Source organism: Passer domesticus, chromosome 3 (genome assembly GCF_036417665.1).
Source record: "Passer domesticus isolate bPasDom1 chromosome 3, bPasDom1.hap1, whole genome shotgun sequence".
NCBI lineage: Eukaryota > Metazoa > Chordata > Aves > Passeriformes > Passeridae > Passer > Passer domesticus.
This window is the reverse complement of record NC_087476.1, coordinates 3,992,649-4,010,137: the sequence shown is the minus strand read 5'-3', so window position 1 is coordinate 4,010,137 and position 17,489 is coordinate 3,992,649. Positions and strand designations below refer to the sequence as shown.

At 53.2% G+C, this 17,489-nt stretch overlaps 1 protein-coding gene and 1 long non-coding RNA gene across 2 annotated transcripts; both read left to right on the top strand.

Annotated features, from left to right (window-relative positions):
- The first annotated feature begins 483 nt into the window (after positions 1-483).
- On the top strand, positions 484-16,976 carry LOC135295845 (uncharacterized). Its single transcript, XR_010357913.1, has 6 exons — positions 484-534; positions 707-820; positions 12,730-12,813; positions 15,447-15,534; positions 16,069-16,180; positions 16,699-16,976. It is a non-coding gene; the product is annotated as an uncharacterized LOC135295845 (long non-coding RNA).
- Positions 4,665-9,885, top strand: LOC135295844 (gallinacin-3-like). Its single transcript, XM_064411619.1, has 4 exons — positions 4,665-5,199; positions 5,876-5,969; positions 6,302-6,389; positions 9,770-9,885. Exons 3-4 carry the CDS (start codon positions 6,332-6,334, stop codon positions 9,883-9,885), a joined length of 174 nt encoding a protein of 57 aa, XP_064267689.1. The 5' UTR covers positions 4,665-5,199; positions 5,876-5,969; positions 6,302-6,331.
- Positions 16,977-17,489: the final 513 nt, after the last annotated feature.

The window sequence follows — 17,489 nt, the reverse complement described above, 5'->3', positions numbered from 1 at the left end:
GAGGCCAGAATGGAGTCACCAGTAGCCCAAAAGTTCCTTTTCCTGTTTCTCCTCCTGCACCAGAGAAAAGGAGGCTTTGGTTTCCTCTTCTGACACCTCTGACAAGGGTTCCTGACCCAGAGCTTTGTATTATCCTGCCATGTGTAAGGACATTGTGGTGCTGTGGCCTGCAGGACACATGCAGGGACACGCAGGGACACAGACTGAGACCCTGCTCACTGGAAACCAGCACTGACCTGCTGCTCTGGCACAGAGTGCAATATTTTCTGAGTCCCTTCATGAAAGCCTCCCAGTGAACCCACCATCAGTGATGTGTGCAGGTTCCGCCGCTGCTTCTGCTGAGCATGCAGAATCCATCTCGCACATTTTTTCTGATTGTCACCTTGTCACTGTGACTTCACACCTCAGGGCTGTGCATGAGAAAATGCCAAGATGTTCTGCTGGCAAATACACAGCACCTCGCCCCTTGTAATTTGGGGGGAGTTTGGGGGGACCAGATTGCTCTGCCAAACACCTGGAGCAGGAGCTGCCAACGTGAGCACATGGCACAGACCCTCCTCCCTGGCAAGGACTGTCACTTCTCTCAGTGGTATGGCTGGCATCAAACTCACTGGATTCACAAGTGATGGCTGCATGCAGCTTGTATTTCTTCACCTTGGTTGGCATTAGAAGGAGGCACACTTTTGTTGGATCTCCTGCTTTGCAGAATTTGTCATCTATCCTGTGTTGCTCTCCATTTATCAGAAGCATCTCTAGAGAGAACCCTGTTGTGCTGAACACTCTGTGTGTGGAGACATGAGGCTTGACTCCATTTCAGAAGGTTGATTTATTATCTTATATATATATATATATTATATTAAAATACTACATTAAAACTATACTAAAAGAACAGGGAGAAAAGAATGATCAGAAGGTTACAAAAACCAAGAATAGAATAGAATGCTTAACAAAATCCTGTGACGGCTCACAGCCTCGACACAGATGGCTGTGATTGGTCATCAAGTGAAAACAATCCACATGGACCCATGGAAGATGAACCTGTTGCATTCCACAGCAGCAGACAGTTATTGTTTCCATTTTTTCCTGAGACTGCCAGCTCCTCAGGAGGGGAAAAATCCGAGGAAAGGATTTTTAATAAAATATCATAGTTACAGGACCCTGCTTATCCCTCTGAAATGTCAGTTGCACAGACCTGGTGTCTAATAAGATGTTCTTGAAGTTTCCATAATTGTTTTCCATATTCTGTGAGTATTTAAATACCCCACAGCAGCTGGTTTTTCATTTGCAGTAGGAAAGAAAGACAACAGATAGGAAGGATGAAATGTTTTCATATTAACAGAGTTTAAATCAAATACATTAGGAAGGAATCCTTCCCTGTGTGGGAGGTGAGGCTCTCGCACAGGATGCCCAGAGAGGCTGTGGCTGTGCCATCCCTGGAAGTGATGGGGCATCCAAGGCCAGGTTGGATGGGCCTTGGGGCATCCTGGGACAGTGGAAGGTGTCCCTGCCCATGGTGGGGTTGGAATGAGATGATCTTTCAGGTCCCTTCCAACCCAAACCATTGCAGAGTTGATCCTGTGGGCTTATGCAAGAAGGATTCTGCTTCCCCTGTTCTGGCCTGGTGCCTGTGCCTGCACCCAGCAGTTCCTGTGCCCATCCCAAGGATTTCCCTGCTGGCCCCACAGCCCGGTGCCGCTGTGCCGCGGGTGTCACAAGAGGTGTTGCATGGGGACAACGGTGACATTGATTGCAACAGCCCCACCAGGCCCCTCAGCCTCTGCCCCTACAGCAGCAGGGAGGGAGCAGGGCCAGCCCCAGCACCCCCACAGCCATGGGGCACTCCCGGGTTGGCCCAGGCCACTTGTGCCAGCAGCAACTGGGGCCTGTCCCACCCACCTGCACTGCTATAAACCCAGCCTGTTTGGGGCACTGCAGCATTGCCTGGCCCCAAGGGCATCTGCACACAGCCATTCCTGCTTCGTTTGCGGCTGCCTGAACACCAAAGCCTTTCTCAGGAAGGTGAGTGGGGGGTCCCTCTCTGGAATTCTGCCCACCCTGGGTCCTGCCTGTCCCTATTGCCTTCATGTCCCCTCTGCAGGCCTGTAAAGAGCCGAGAGAGGAGCAGCAGCCATGAAGATCCTGTTCCTGCTCTTCCCCCTGCTCCTCCTGTTGGTCCAGGGTACTGAAGGTGAGATGGGAAGAGGGGAAAAGGGGGAAGGTGTGGGCACCCAGTAGTGGGCATTCAGTGTCCCTGGAAGTGGCCATGGTTGTGGGAATGATGAGAAGGTAACGGGACTGGGGTCAAAGGTGTTTCCTGAGTGAGTATCCAGATGGACACTGATTTGGGGTGGAGAGAGCCCATGGAAACAGAATCCTGGCTTCTTCTGTGGGTCAGGGATGTGGAATGTGACAAATCCCTGCCTGCCAGCTCTGCTGGTCCAAGTAGAGGTGGGAATGCAGCTGGGCATAAGCACGGCTCTTCCTCAACCTCATGCTGGTCTTTTCTACTCTCTGCTCTGCTGTGCCTCCAGTTCAGGGGGACAGGGACCTTCCAGGTGAGACAAATTGCAATTGGAGATGTGGCTGTGTGGGAATTAGATCTGAGTCCTTCTCTTGGCCTGAAATGCACCAGCGCCAGGAGCATCAGCCTGTGCATAACCACAGTCTGACCTCTCAGATTATTTCTTTAATTGTTCCCTGTGTATTTCCCCATGGGAACAGGCAGTGCAGTTGCATGCTGGAGAAAACGGGGATTCTGCTCCAGGTTTTCTTGCCCTCCTGGTTCATTTCGTGCCGGAAGTTGTGCACCAAGCCTTGTATGCTGCAAAAGGTAAGGCCCAGATGCTTGGCTGAAAAAATATTTTCCTCATTCTTCTTCAGACAGATCATGTAACACCACCTTTCTAGACAATTTATGATAGATACTGTACAACATTTTTGCTTTGAGAGAGATGCAGAAGAAGGGATAGAATAGTCCTGCAGAGTTTGATCTCCCATAAGTGGGGCTGCGGGAGCCCCAGGTCAGCCAGGGTCTCCCCAGTCTCCTCCAGTCTTGGGGTCTCATTCTTGCTTTGTAGAGGCCTGACCAAAGCCACCAAAGAAGGAAAAAGTTCCCTGTCCTTGGGCAGCACCAAGGACATGATCCAGCTCCTGCAGCATCTGCACAGAGCTGGAGCCAGGGCTGCCAGCACTGAGATAGTCCATCTCCAACCTGTCTGCACCAAGGACTGCACCTCACCTCCCCTGAGCCTGACTCTGCTGCAGCACACCCTGGGCATGGCAGGGCAGGGGAGAGAGTGGCAGGGAAATGTTACACCATGTGATGTGCTTGTCTGTTTTCTTCTTGTAGTCTGAGGGGTTGAAACCCAGAAATTCCCAAGCAGGACATCACCCATTTGCTTCTGGCTGCTGGAAATCACCTCCTGAAGTCCCCATGTGCTGATGTCCCCATGTGCTGATGTCCCCATGTGCTGATGTCCCCTGCCCTCGCTGGCTGTGCCGTGCCCAGCTGGGCTGACAGCAGCAGTGGCAGCTGCTCCTGCTGGCTGCTGCTGGGCTGGAGCCCTGTGGTGGCAGGCCCGGTGTCTTTGGGGCAGGGGCTGCTTTTCCCGGCTTGAATAAAGAGCAGCACTTTGGCATTGCAGGGCTGGGCCGTGTGTGCGTGTGCTGCTGCTGCTGCAGGGCTGCTGTGCCTGCTGGCCCTGGGGCTGCCACTGCCTTGGTGGCAGCACAAGGCCCTGGCCATGGTGCTGGGGCTGAGCAGCGCCTGTGTCCCTGAGGATGCTCCTGCCTGGCCCTGCTTTGGGGACGCTGAGCCTGGCAGTGCCTGCTGGGCCAGGCTGGCTGGGCTGCCTGTGGTGGGGCTGCCCTGCAGATGCTCCCTCTGGGGGAACAGGAACACTGTCCTGGTGTTAATAAGCCCAGATATCATTCATTTCTCTGGACTCTGCTCCCATGCCAGAAGACATGCACTGGGACCTGTGGTCACAGTGGCAAAGCCTCATCCCTAAAACAACCTCAGCTTTGTTCCAAGGTCACAGCTCCAGTCCCAGCTGCAAAACCTGCAGCAGGAGACATTCCTCAATGGAATGGCAGTGAAGAACCTCTGGCAGCATGGCACAGCCACCAGGAGAACTCACATGGGCCTCATGAGCTTGATAGGGATAAAATAAATGCCTGCACTAAAAGGTTTGCTGTGCCTTCTTTCATTTGCATTAATTCTATATGAAATAATGACTATCCACAGCACAGCTTCACTGTAGCAGCACTTAAATCCTCCATTTTTTTCCAACATTTAATTCGTTATTATCTTGTCTGGTGCTGTCTGCAGCACTGGGGAGGGGAAGAGCACAGAGACCAGGCTGGAGACACCAGTAGCCCAAAAGTTCCTTTTCCTGTTTCTCCTCCTGCACCAGAGAAAAGGAGGCTTTGGATTCCTCTTCTGACACCTCTGACAAGGATTCCTAACCCAGAGCTTTGTGTCATCCTGCCTTGTGCAAGGATCCTGCGGTGCTGTGGGTTGCTGGACACATTCAGGGACACAGGGACACGCAGGGACACAGACTCAGACCCTGCTCACTGGAAACCAGCACTGACCTGCTGCTCTGGCACAGAGTGCAATATTTTCTGAGTCCCTTCATGAAACCTTCCCAGTGAACCCACCATCAGTGATGTGTGCAGGTTCTGCCTCTGATTATGCTGAGCATGCAGAATCCCTCTCTCACATTTTTTCTGATTGTCACCTTGTCACTGTGACTTCACACCTCAGGGTTGTGCATGAGAAAATGCCAAGATGTTCTGCTGGCAAATCCACAGCACCTCGCCCCTTGTAATTTGGGGGGACCAGATTGCTCTGCCAAACACCTGGAGCAGGAGCTGCCAACGTGAGCTCATGCCACAGACCCTCCTGCCTGGCAAGGACTGTCACTTCTCTCAGTGGTATGGCTGTCATCAAACTCACTGGATTCACAAGTGATGGCTGCATGCAGCTTGTATTTCTTCACCTTGGCTGGCATTAGAAGGAGGCGCAGTTGTGTTCGATCTCCTGGGTTACAGAATTTGTCATCTATCCTGTGTTGCTCTCCCTTTATCAGAAGCATCTCTAGAGAGAACCCTGCTTATCCCTCTGAAATGTCAGATGCACTGACCTGGTGTCTTATAAGATATTCTTGAAGTTTCCATAATTGTTTTCCATATTCTGTGAGTATTTGAATACCCCACAACAGCTGGTTTTTCAATTGCTGTAGTAAAGAAAGACAACAGATAGGAAGAATGAAATGTTTTCATATTAACAGAGTTTAAATCAAATATATTAGGAAGGAATCCTTCCCTGTGCGGGAGGTGAGGCTGTGGCACAGGTTGCCCAGAGAGGCTGTGGCTGTGCCATCCCTGGAAGTGATGGGGCATCCAAGGCCAGGTTGGATGGGGCTTGGGGCATCCTGGGACAGTGGAAGGTGTCCCTGCCCATGGTGGGGGTTGGAATGAGATGATCTTTCAGGTCCCTTCCAACCCAAACCATTGCAGAGTTGATCCTGTGGGCTTATGCAAGAAGGATTCTGCTTCCCCTGTTCTGGCCTGGTGCCTGTGCCTGCACCCAGCAGTTCCTGTGCCCATCCCATGGATTTCCCTGCTGGCCCCACAGCCCGTTGCTGCTGTGCCGCGGGTGTCACAAGAGGTGTTGCATGGGGACAGCGGTGACATTGATTGCAACAGCCCCACCAGGCCCCTCAGCCTCTGGCCCTGCAGCAGGGAGGGACCAGGGCCAGCCCCAGCACCCCAGCACACTAACACCCATTTGGCAGTCCCGGGTGGGAGGGTCTGTCACACCTGTCCCACCCACTGGAAATAGGGAAAAACCGGCGTCTTTGGGGCATAGGGACACTTCCTGAGCTGGACTCTCCACACAAGTGTTTCCAGCTTGGTTTGTTCCTGACAGACCTTGGTGTGCTCTGAACCAACACCTTTCTCAGGTAGGTCACTGGGGAATCTCTTCCAGCCCACCAAGACATTTCCCTGCCCTCTTGCTCCTTCCTGGGTCAGTGCTGCACAGGGATGGGGAGTGGGCTGGCTGGGAATCCTGGGAATGATCTGGAGTTGAGGATGGATGCTTGCAAGTGGAGCTGGGAAGACTTTCCTGACTTCAGGAAAGCAGAGGGGATTGTGCAGGATGTGTGGACAGCTAGCTGTGGGCTGGCTTGCAAAATGGACGTGGATAAGACTTCATTTAGCTTGGCCTCTCCAGGCACAAAGATCCCCCTGAATCCTTGGCCCTGCTTTGGTTCTTGGTGTGTTCCCTCTGCAGCCCCAAGAAGAGCCAGGACAGGCAGCAGCCATGCGCATCCTCTACCTGCTCTTCCCCTTGCTCCTCCTGCTGGTGCACAGTGCTGCAGGTGAGAGGGACAGAGGGGAGATGGCTGAGGTGGGAACCCCCATCAGAGGGGTTTTCCAGGTCCTGGTAAGCGACCACAGTTCTCAGGTATTTATAACATTTGGGAGGGATTTGCTGTGGGGAAGGCCTGGGCTGCTGAGGATCCAGCACAGCAACTCCTGTAGCTCCTGCTGGTCTTTCCCTCTCTCTTTCCCCACATGCACACGTAGCTGTGGAAAAAATGAACTCTGACTGGAGAGTTTAAGGTGTTGGTTTTGGTGCTCAGTTCCCATACAAGTTTGGGACTCAGAGCCAGCAGCAGCTGCTCTGGAAGCAGACACATTTTTGACATTTGTGCCACACTAGCTTTTATCTCTTTCACTGAGCAGGATCCTCCTTGGCTCCCACAAACAAGGAACAATGTCAGCGAGAAAATGGGTACTGTGGATTTTTGAAGTGCAAGTTCCCCTTTGTCATCAAAGGAAGCTGTTCCAGGTTCTTCTATTGCTGCAAAAAGTAAGTTTTGGAATCCCAAAAGTTGCTGTCATTGCAAAAGGTGTTCAAGGGCCCCTCAGTAGCTAAAGGCTCAGTGCCCTTGAGGCTTGTAGGCAGAGCTGAGGGGAGGGAAGGGAAGGTGCTTGGAGCTGCCCTGAGTCAGGTTGCAGCAGCGCCAGGTCAGCCACGGTCTCCCCACTCACCAAAGACCCCAAAGAGGAAAAAGTTCCCTGTCCTTGGACAGCACTGAGGGCATGATCCAGGTCCTGCTGCATCTGCACACAGCTGGAGCCAGGGCTGCCAGCACTGAGATAGCCCAGCTCCAACCTGTCTGCACCAAGGACTGCACCTCACCTCCCCTGAGCCTGACTGTGCTGCAGCACACCCTGGGCATTGCAGGGCAGGGGAGAGAGTGGCAGGGAAAGTTATACCACATGATGTGCTTGTTTCCTCTCTTCTTACAGTCTCTGGGGATGATACCCTGAAATTCCCAAGCAGGACACGGCCCGCGCTTCTGACTGCTGGACCCATGTGCTGATGTCCCCACGTGCTGATGTCCCCACGTGCTGATGTCCCCACGTGCTGATGTCCCCTGCCCTCGCTGGCTGTGCCGTGCCCAGCTGGGCTGCCAGCAGCAGTGGCAGCTGCTCCTGCTGGCTGCTGCTGGGCTGGAGCCCTGTGGTGGCAGGCCCGGTGTCTTTGGGGCAGGGGCTGCTTTTCCCGGCTTGAATAAAGAGCAGCACTTTGGCATTGCAGGGCTGGGCCGTGTGTGCGTGTGCTGCTGCTGCTGCAGGGCTGCTGTGCCTGCTGGCCCTGGGGCTGCCACTGCCTTGGTGGCAGGACAAGGCCCTGGCCATGGTGCTGGGGCTGAGCAGCGCCTGTGTCCCTGGGGATGCTCCTGCCTGGCCCTGCTTTGGGGACGCTGAGCCTGGCAGTGCCTGCTGGGCCAGGCTGGCTGGGCTGCCTGTGGTGGAGCTGCCCTGCAGATGCTCCCTCTGGGGTATTGTAATCCCTGTGCTGGTCCTGCCAGTCCCACATTTCCCTGGAGTCTGCACCCACCGGTTCCTGTGCTCATCCCAAAGATTTCCCTGCTGGCCCCACAGCCCGTTGCCATTGTTACATGGGTGTCACAAGAGGTGATTCATGGGTATGATTGAATTATTCAGTCAAATTTCCACATCCCACTCTGATCGCAGAACAGATAAAATTAGAGATCACAAGGAGGGAAACCATTTCCTCATTTCTACTCTTCCCAACACCAACCCCGCTCTCTTGTCCATGCCAGCCCCCTCCTGCCCAGCCCGGTTCTGCTGTGCCGCGGGTGTCACAAGAGGTGTTGCATGGGGACAACGGTGACATTGATTGCAACAGCCCCACCAGGCCCCTCAGCCTCTGCCCCTACAGCAGCAGGGAGGGAGCAGGGCCAGCCCCAGCACCCCCACAGCCACGGGGCACTCCCGGGTTGGCCCAGGCCACTTGTGCCAGCAGCAACTGGGGCCTGTCCCACCCACCTGCACTGCTATAAACCCAGCCTGTTTGGGGCACTGCAGCATTGCCTGGCCCCAAGGACATCTGCACACAACCATTCCTGTTCCAGCTTGAGCACCAAGATCCTCATCAGGTAGGTGGCTGTGGGATGTCTTGGATGCTGCTGCCCATTACACCTCTCTCCTCCTGACCCTCTGTTATTTACGCGCTGTTGCAAGTGTCCGTGTGGCCATTGGAGGTCCCTTGAGCTTTTTAAGATAGAACACAAATTTTCTCTATGAGTGAAGTGATTATCAGAGTCCAGAATATGCTGGAGGTAAACCTGGGTTTCCTGCCTTCATCTGGGACTGGAAATGTGTCTCGGAGCTGGAGGGGGGTCCCTGAGGCTTCTTTTTCAGGGGTACCTGGAGACTCTGCTGGATAAATAGTGAGATGGTATTTAAGCAGCAGAATAGAAATTTTCCATTCTTTCCAGTTGCTATTAACATGGAAGGATTTTTAGTCCACAAGCACACTATGATTCTGTGATGTAGCTGAACCTGCTTATTTTAAAGGGGGTTGGAACTAATGTTGATATAAGGGGGTCTTTTTATTGCCATTCTATGGTTGTATTGATCATAGTGATAGGCAGGAAGCAGCTTCACCAAGTCCTGGACATCTCCAGGGACATGAATTTCTCTCAACTCCACAACCCAGGCCAGTTCCCAATTCTTTTTTGACTCTTGGCTTTGTGCTGAGTGCTGATATGAGCACTACCTGACAGGCCAGCTCTGCTTTGTCCCTTGGAGAAGGAGAGGCAGAAGTGTGAGAATAAAAGCAGCAGCAACAAGTTTCATCTGGTAACTGCATTTGAAAATCTTTCTTGTTCCACCCTTGGCTCTATCTCAGCAGTAACATGTATTTCTCCTCAAGAGAAAAGTGTTGGATGCAAAAGGCCCAAGGGAGCACAGCTTCCCTGGGTAATATTCTGCTTGTTTTCCACAAGTCTTTGAATTCTGATTTGGCTACTAGTGCAAGACTCAGGCATTATTTGTCCCACTTTTCTATTAAGAGAATTTATAGAGAATAAGGTGATGGGAATTGCCGAACAGGCCAGCATTGCCCAGCTGCTCCCAGGAAATCCTGAAGGTACATAGGTGAGATCAATTGTTTGGAACAGGCCACTTGTGATAATCCCTCTGCAATTTAGAACATTTCTGTGTGCTGTAATGTCCAGGACCTTTGGTGTGTCCACTCTGAAACCCAGTGAAGTCCTGGAAGAAGCATCAGCCATGAGGCTCCTGTTCCTGCTGTTGCCCTTGTTCCTGCTGTTGGTCCCAGGTGCTGCAGGTAAGAGGGGAAGAGGGAAAAGTGCATTCACACACTCTTCTCCTAGCCTATTGTTTTAACTCTTTCCCTATGCATGATTTTCCATGGCAGCAGGAAAACATGACAAGTGCATCCGACGAGGAGGGTTCTGTGCTCTGGGGGGCTGTCGTTTCCCCTATAAATACGTGGGAGTTTGCTCAGTACTGAGTCACTGCTGCAAACCGTAAGTGCTGGAAATGGTTTGCTCCTGGTCATAGACCAAGTTATTACTGCCTTTCACCCAGCTCCTACTTCACACATTCATGCATTCATGCTCAGAGGCAGAAGCCAAGAAAGGAAAAGAAAAGTCTTTTTGGGCTTGAAAGTTCCCTGAGTAGGGCTGAAATAGCCCCAGGACAACCAGTTGTTCCCTACACTCCTTTAGCCCCACAAAGTTTACTCACTGGCAATGCAGAGAGTTCAGCTCTGTTGCCAAAATGAGAAGGCTGTACCTGGAGTAATGTGAAGCACAGGATAGTCCTCCTGATATATGAAAGAGCTGGAGCTGTCCTCTGTAGGTTGAGTGTTATATCCCTGTGATTTTTTTTAATTGCATGGGGAGGGGACAAAGGGGGGAAAGAAAAGTTACAACAGGTGGTGTGTTGTTTCCTCTCTTCCTACAGCATTTGGAGATGAGACCCTGAAATTCCCAAGCAAGACATCCCCTGGCTTCTGGCTGCTGAAAATCACCTCCTGATGTCCCCTGCCCTCACTGGCTGTGCCGTGCCCAGCTGGGCTGCCAGCAGCAGTGGCAGCTGCTCCTGCTGGCTGCTGCTGGGCTGGAGCCCTGTGGTGGCAGGCCCGGTGTCTTTGGGGCAGGGGCTGCTTTTCCCGGCTTGAATAAAGAGCAGCACTTTGGCATTGCAGGGCTGGGCCGTGTGTGCGTGTGCTGCTGCTGCTGCAGGGCTGCTGTGCCTGCTGGCCCTGGGGCTGCCACTGCCTTGGTGGCAGCACAAGGCCCTGGCCATGGTGCTGGGGCTGAGCAGCGCCTGTGTCCCTGGGGATGCTCCTGCCTGGCCCTGCTTTGGGGACGCTGAGCCTGGCACTGCCTGCTGGGCCAGGCTGGCTGGGCTGCCTGTGGTGGGGCTGCCCTGCAGATGCTCACTCTGTGGGGAATTGGCATCCCTTGCTGGTGCTTCCAGTCCCCCATGTCCCTTGTCCCTGAAAACCACGGCTCCATCTTCAGAGCTGTGCTGGGGGATGTGCTCCTTGAGTGGGCATGGCCATGGTGACCCACAGGAGCTGTCCCTGCTGCTCCTCCTTGTCCTGTTCCAGAGCCACAGCCCTCCCTGCTGTGGCTGTGCTGCTCCACACCCCATCCCAGCAGACAGGAGGAGGAGGAAACCATGCAAGGCCTGGTTTGGGAGACGTGGAAAAGGTCACATTTGGTGCTGAAATATCCAACATAGTTTTCCCATGGAATAAGCAGAATCCCGTATGGTCCCTTCCCATCTGAGGTGGTCTGGAGTGGCAATGCTCTGCTCTGCCAAAGGCTGGGGCCTCTCCCTGTGTGCAAAACGACCCTCAGGCACTTGATTCCCTGAGTAGTTCAATATCTGTCTGTGTCCATCTGCATGGTTTTAAGGGAGCACCTGGGGACCCTGCCTGGTTCACTGGAGATTTTCCCTCTCTAGAATCATACACATAAAAGTACTGATGTTGGAAAAGGCATCTAAGAACATTGCAGCCAACCATTCCCAGAGGACTGCCAACCCCAACACTAAACCATGAGCACAAGTGCCACATCCCATACAGCTTTTAAATTCCCTGCTGGAATGGTGACACCACCACTGCTCAGGACAGCATGCCCTAAACAGCCATCACCCTTTCTGCAAAGAAATTATTCCCAATACCCAGTGTAATCCTTCCCTGGTGCTCTTTGAGACCATTTCCTCTCATTCTGTCAGTTGTTATGTGAGAGGAAAGAGTGACTCCAAAAATGACTGCTCTACCATTGCTTCCCGATTGCTTCAAGCTCCCTTTCCCTCAGCAGTGTAGTGCTGCTCCCCTACGCCAGGGGCTCCTTGGCCCAGAACATCTGGAGCCAGACTGATGGAAGTGTGGAAAATGAGTTCAGGGCTTACCAAGGGCACACAGAGGGAAGTAAAGGGCAAGTGACAGGGCAGAAAATTTTATTTTCTCCATCTCATTTCCAAACTTCCCAAAAAAGCTTTTGGTGTGAAATGAGTGGCAATTCCTTCCACTCACTGTACAAACACCAAAGAAACAGTTTCCCCTTTTGCACTGACAGACCTTTTGTGAAATTCTAAAGACAGAACCCACAACAGAGTATGGGGATGCTTTTCACCTAGACTTGTGCATTTTGAGGGAAATTCAAATCACACCGCTTGCTATCCCGGTGCGTTCGACCCTTTGGGCATGACGGGCTAGGTGCGGCTGCTGTGAAATGCCCTTCCCCTGTTACAGACTACACAGAACCAGGAAACCCCTTCATCTATCACAGTCCTGTCTCCGATGCCAATTTAAAGTCATGACTCCCTGCTTGTAGAGCAGATCGTGACAGGGAGGGAAGGAAATTTTATATTCTTTATTACATTTCCAAACTCTGCAAACGAGCGGTTGATGTGAAATGAGTGTCAAACATTTCCTCTCCCCGTAAACAACAGAGCAAAATCGCAATATTCAGTCAGATCATCCAAATCCTGCTCTGAGTATAAAACAGATGAAACCAGAGATCACAAGGAGGGAAACGATTTCTTAATTTTCACTCTTCCCAACACCAACCCACCTCTCTTCTCCATGCCAGCCCTCTCCTGCCCAGCCCGGTGCTGCTGTGCCGCGGGTGTCACAAGAGGTGTTGCATGGGGACAACGGTGACATTGATTGCAACAGCCCCACCAGGCCCCTCAGCCTCTGCCCCTACAGCAGCAGGGAGGGAGCAGGGCCAGCCCCAGCACCCCCACAGCCATGGGGCACTCCCGGGTTGGCCCAGGCCACTTGTGCCAGCAGCAACTGGGGCCTGTCCCACCCACCTGCACTGCTATAAACCCAGCCTGTTTGGGGCACTGCAGCATTGCCTGGCCCCAAGGGCATCTGCACACAGCCATTCCTGCTGCGTTTGCTGCTGCCTGAACACCAAAGCCTTTCTCAGGGAGGTGAGTGTGGGGTCTTCTTTTTTTCAGAATTCTGCTCACTCTGGGTCCTGCCTCTCCCAATTGCCTTGGTGTTTGCATTGCAGCTCTGTGAAGATCCAGGAGAGGCAGCAGCCATGAAGATCCTGCTCCTGCTCTTCCCCCTGATCCGCCTGGTGGTCCAGGGTACTGCAGGTGAGAGGTGAAGAGGGGAAATTGTGGGAAGAATGAGCCTGCACCAGGGGGAATTCATTGTCCTTGGAAGAGAGCGTGTGTATGGGAATGATGAGAAGGTATTACGGTCAGAGTTGTTTCTCAAGTGAGTTTCCAACTGGACACCATTTTGGGCTAGAGAGATTCCTGGGAAATAGGATGTGGGATGTGAGGAGTCCCTGCCTGCTAGCAGGAGTGCAAGCACACCCTACGATCCTGGATTACTGCTGTAATAACTGTTTGTGCTTTTGTCCATGGAAACAGGAAATGCCACTCGATGCAGGCGCCGAGGGGGATTCTGCAGCTTTGATGGCTGCGTCTCCCAGACAAAACCTATTGGAAGATGTTCAGCAGTCAGTGTATGCTGCAAAGGGTAATAACCAATCTTAGCCTGAAGAAATTATTCCTCCATTTTTTCCAGAGTGATCTCTTACAAATTTCAATGTAACACAGAATTAGTGGAAGTAACCTAAAAGAGAATGTACAAGCTATTGAGAGGTTTGGAGCTGCCCTGAGTGAGGTGGCAGCAGCCCCAAACAGGCAAGGCCACTACACACACCAAAGCCACCAAGGACTGAAAATTTCCCAGTCCTTGGGCAGCAGTGAGAACATGACCCAGGTCTGGCTGCATTTGCACAGAGCTGGAGCCAGGGCTGCCAGCACTGAGATAGCCCAGCTCCAACCTGTCTGCACCAAGGACTGCACCTCACCTCCCCTAAGCCTGACTCTGCTGCAGCAAACCCTGGGCATGGCAGGGCAGGGGAGAGAGTGGCAGGGAAAGTTACACCAGGTGACATGATTGTCTGTTTATTCTTACAGTCGCTGGGTTTGAAACCCTGGAATTGCCAAGCAGGACATGACCCATTTGCTTCTGGCTCCTGGACCCATCTCCTGATGTCCCCACGTGCTGATGTCCCCACGTGCTGATGTCCCCTGCCCTCGCTGGCTGTGCCGTGCCCAGCTGGGCTGCCAGCAGCAGTGGCAGCTGCTCCTGCTGGCTGCTGCTGGGCTGGAGCCCTGTGGTGGCAGGCCCGGTGTCTTTGGGGCAGGGGCTGCTTTTCCCGGCTTGAATAAAGAGCAGCACTTTGGCATTGCAGGGCTGGGCCGTGTGTGCGTGTGCTGCGCCTGCAGGGGTTGTTTGGGAACACCTGGGGACCCTGCATGTTTCACTGAAGACTTTCCCTCTCAAGAATCATACACATAAAATTATTGATGTTCAATATGACCTCTAAGAATATTGAGTCCAAACATTCCCTCAGAACTGCCAAACTCAACAATAAATCATGAGCACAAGTGCCACATCCACTCAGCTTTTAAATTCCCTGCAGGAATGATGACTCCACCATTGCTCTGGGCCGCATGTCTTAAAAAACCATCACCATTTCTGCAAATATATTATTCTCAATACCCAGTCAACTTCTTCCCTGGTGCTCTTTGAGACCATTTCCTCTCACTCTGTCAATTGTTACCCTGAAGAAGAGACTGACCCCAAAAATGTTTGCGCTGCCTTTGCTTCCCAACCTGGAGGATTTGCTGAGGCATGTTCAGACAATCTCTGCCTACCTTGGCTTTTCCTTCATCTGTGGTCACCTGTCCTTATGCTGACTCTGGAGCTGTCACCTCAAGCTCCCTTTCCCTCAGCAGTGAAGTGCTTCTCCCCCAACCCAGTGTCCCTTTGGCCCAGAACATCTGGAGCCAGACTGATGGAGGTGTGGGAAAGGAGCTCAGGGCTTATCAAGGGCACACAGGGGGAAGTAAAGGGCAAGTGACAGGGCAGAAAATTTTATTTTCTCCATCTCATTTGTAAACTCTCCGAAAGAGCTTTTGATGTGAAATGTGTTGCAAAACATTCTCCTCCCTGTACAACATTGGGCATGATTGCAATATTCAGTCAGATCTTCCACATCCCTCTCTGAATATAAAACCCAGAAAATGGGAGATCACAAGGAAGGAAGGAAGCCATTTCCTCATTTCTGCTCTCCCCAGCATGAATCACTCTACCTTGTCCATCCCAGCCTTCTCCTGCCCAGCCCGGTGCCGCTGTGCCACGGGTGTCACAAGAGGTGTTGCATGGGGACAACGGTGACATTGATTGCAACAGCCCCACCAGGCCCCTCAGCCTCTGCCCCTACAGCAGCAGGGAGGGAGCAGGGCCAGCCCCAGCACCCCCACAGCCACGGGGCACTCCCGGGTTGGCCCAGGCCACTTGTGCCAGCAGCAACTGGGGCCTGTCCCACCCACCTGCACTGCTATAAACCCAGCCTGTTTGGGGCACTGCAGCATTGCCTGGCCCCAAGGGCATCTGCACACAGCCATTCCTGCTGCGTTTGCTGCTGACTGAACACCAAAGCCTTTCTCAGGGAGGTGAGTACCAGGTCTCACTCTGAAATCCTGCCCACTCTGGGTCCTGTTTATCCCCATTGCTTTCGTGTTCCCATTTGCAGCCCTGTGAAGTCCCGGGAGGAACAGCAGCCATGAAGATCCTGTTCCTGCTCTTCGCCCTGACCCTCCTGTTGGTCCAGGGTGATGCAGGTGAGACGAGAAGGGATGAAAAGTGGGAAATTGTGAGCACCTAGCAGTGGGAATTCAGTGTCCCTGGAATGACCGTTGTTGTGGGAATGGTGAGAAGGTAATAGAGGACCGAGGTGAAAAGTGTTTTCTGAGTGAGTTTCCAGATGGACACTGATTTGGGGTGGAGAGAGCCCATGGAAACAGAATCCTGACTTGTTCTGTGGGTCAGGGACATGAAAAGTGACAAATCCCTGCCTGCCAGCTCTGCTGGTCCAGGCCAAGGTGGGAATGCAGCGGAGCACAAGCACGGCTCTTCCTCAACCTCATGCTGGTCTTTTCTACTCTCTGCTCTGCTGTGCCTCCATGTTAGGGGGACAGGGACCTTCCAGGTGAGACACATTGCTGTTGGAGATGTGGCTGTGGGGGGATTAGATCTGTGCCCTTCTCTTGGTCTGAAATGCACCAGCGCCAGGAGCATCAGCCTGTCTGTAACCACAGTCTGACCTCTCTGATTATTCCTTTACTTGTTCCCTGTGTCTTTCCCCATGGGAACAGCAAGTGCAGCTTCATGCCGGTCAAAACGGGGAATCTGCCTCAAACATTATTGCCCCAGTGGTTCATATCGTGTTGTGGGAAGATGTTCACGAGGCTTTGCGTGCTGTAAAAGGTAAGGCCCAGATCCTTGGGTGAAGAAAGATTTTCCTCTTTTGTACTCAGAAAGATCTGTTACCAATGTCTTTCTTGTCAACGCATGATAAATATTCTCCTGCATTTATGCTTTGAACGAGGTGCTTAAGAAGGGAAAGAATAGTCCTTGTGGGTTTGATCTCCCCTCACTGAGGCTGCAGGAGCCCCAGGTCAGCCAGGGTCTCCCCACTCTCCCACAGTCCCCAGATCTTCATTCAGGCTCTGCACAGGCCTGACCAAAGCCATGAAAAATGTGAAGCCTTCACGGTCCTTGGGCAGCACCAAGGACATGATCCAGATCCTGCAGTATCTGCACAGAGCTGGAGCCAGGGCTGCCAGCACTGAGATAGCCCAGCTCCAACCTGTCTGCACCAAGGACTGCACCTCACCTGCCCTGAGCCTGACTCTGCTGCAGCACACCCTGGGCATTGCAGGGCAGGGGAGAGAGTGGCAGGAAATGTACACCATCTGATGTGCTTGTCTGTTTTTTTCTTGTAGTCTGAGGGGTTGAAACCCTGAAACTGCCAAGCAGGACATGACCCATTTGCTTCTGGCTGCTGGAAATCACCTCCTGAAGTCCCCATGTGCTGATGTCCCCATGTGCTGATGTCCCCTGCCCTCGCTGGCTGTGCCATGCCCAGCTGGGCTGCCAGCAGCAGTGGCAGCTGCTCCTGCTGGCTGCTGCTGGGCTGGAGCCCTGTGGTGTCAGGGCCGGTGTCTTTGGGGCAGGGGCTGCTTTTCCCGGCTTGAATAAAGAGCAGCACTTTGGCATTGCAGGGCTGGGCCGTGTGTGCGTGTGCTGCTGCTGCTGCAGGGCTGCTGTGCCTGCTGGCCCTGGGGCTGCCACTGCCTTGGTGGCAGCACAAGGCCCTGGCCATGGTGCTGGGGCTGAGCAGCGCCTGTGTCCCTGGGGATGCTCCTGCCTGGCCCTGATTTGGGGACGCTGAGCCTGGCAGTGCCTGCTGGGCCAGGCTGGCTGGGCTGCCTGTGGTGGGGCTGCCCTGCAGATGCTCCCTCTGGGGAGCTGGATCCGTATTCTGCTCCTGCTGATTATGGGTGTCCCTTGTCCCCAACAGCCATGGCTTTGTGTGCATGGCTCTCCTGGGGGCTCCCTTCTAGGCCCGGCCTTGCTTCCCACCCAGCCATCCCTGATATCCTGTCATTCCCACCACACTCTTGACTGGGATGTCGATCTTCCTCATCTGCCCTTGAGCTGACATCTGCAGTGCAGTCCCTGCTCAGTTCCCCCCCCCTTCTTCTAGGCCCACAGCACCAACTGCTCCACCAGC

Coding starts and splice junctions, on each gene's coding strand:
- LOC135295844 (XM_064411619.1), top strand. CDS start 6,332: ATGCGCATCCTCTACCTGCTCTTCCCCTTGCTCCTCCTGCTGGTGCAC. Junction 6,390..9,769: donor GCTGGTGCACAGTGCTGCAG/GTGAGAGGGACA, acceptor TTTCCATGGCAG/CAGGAAAACATGACAAGTGC.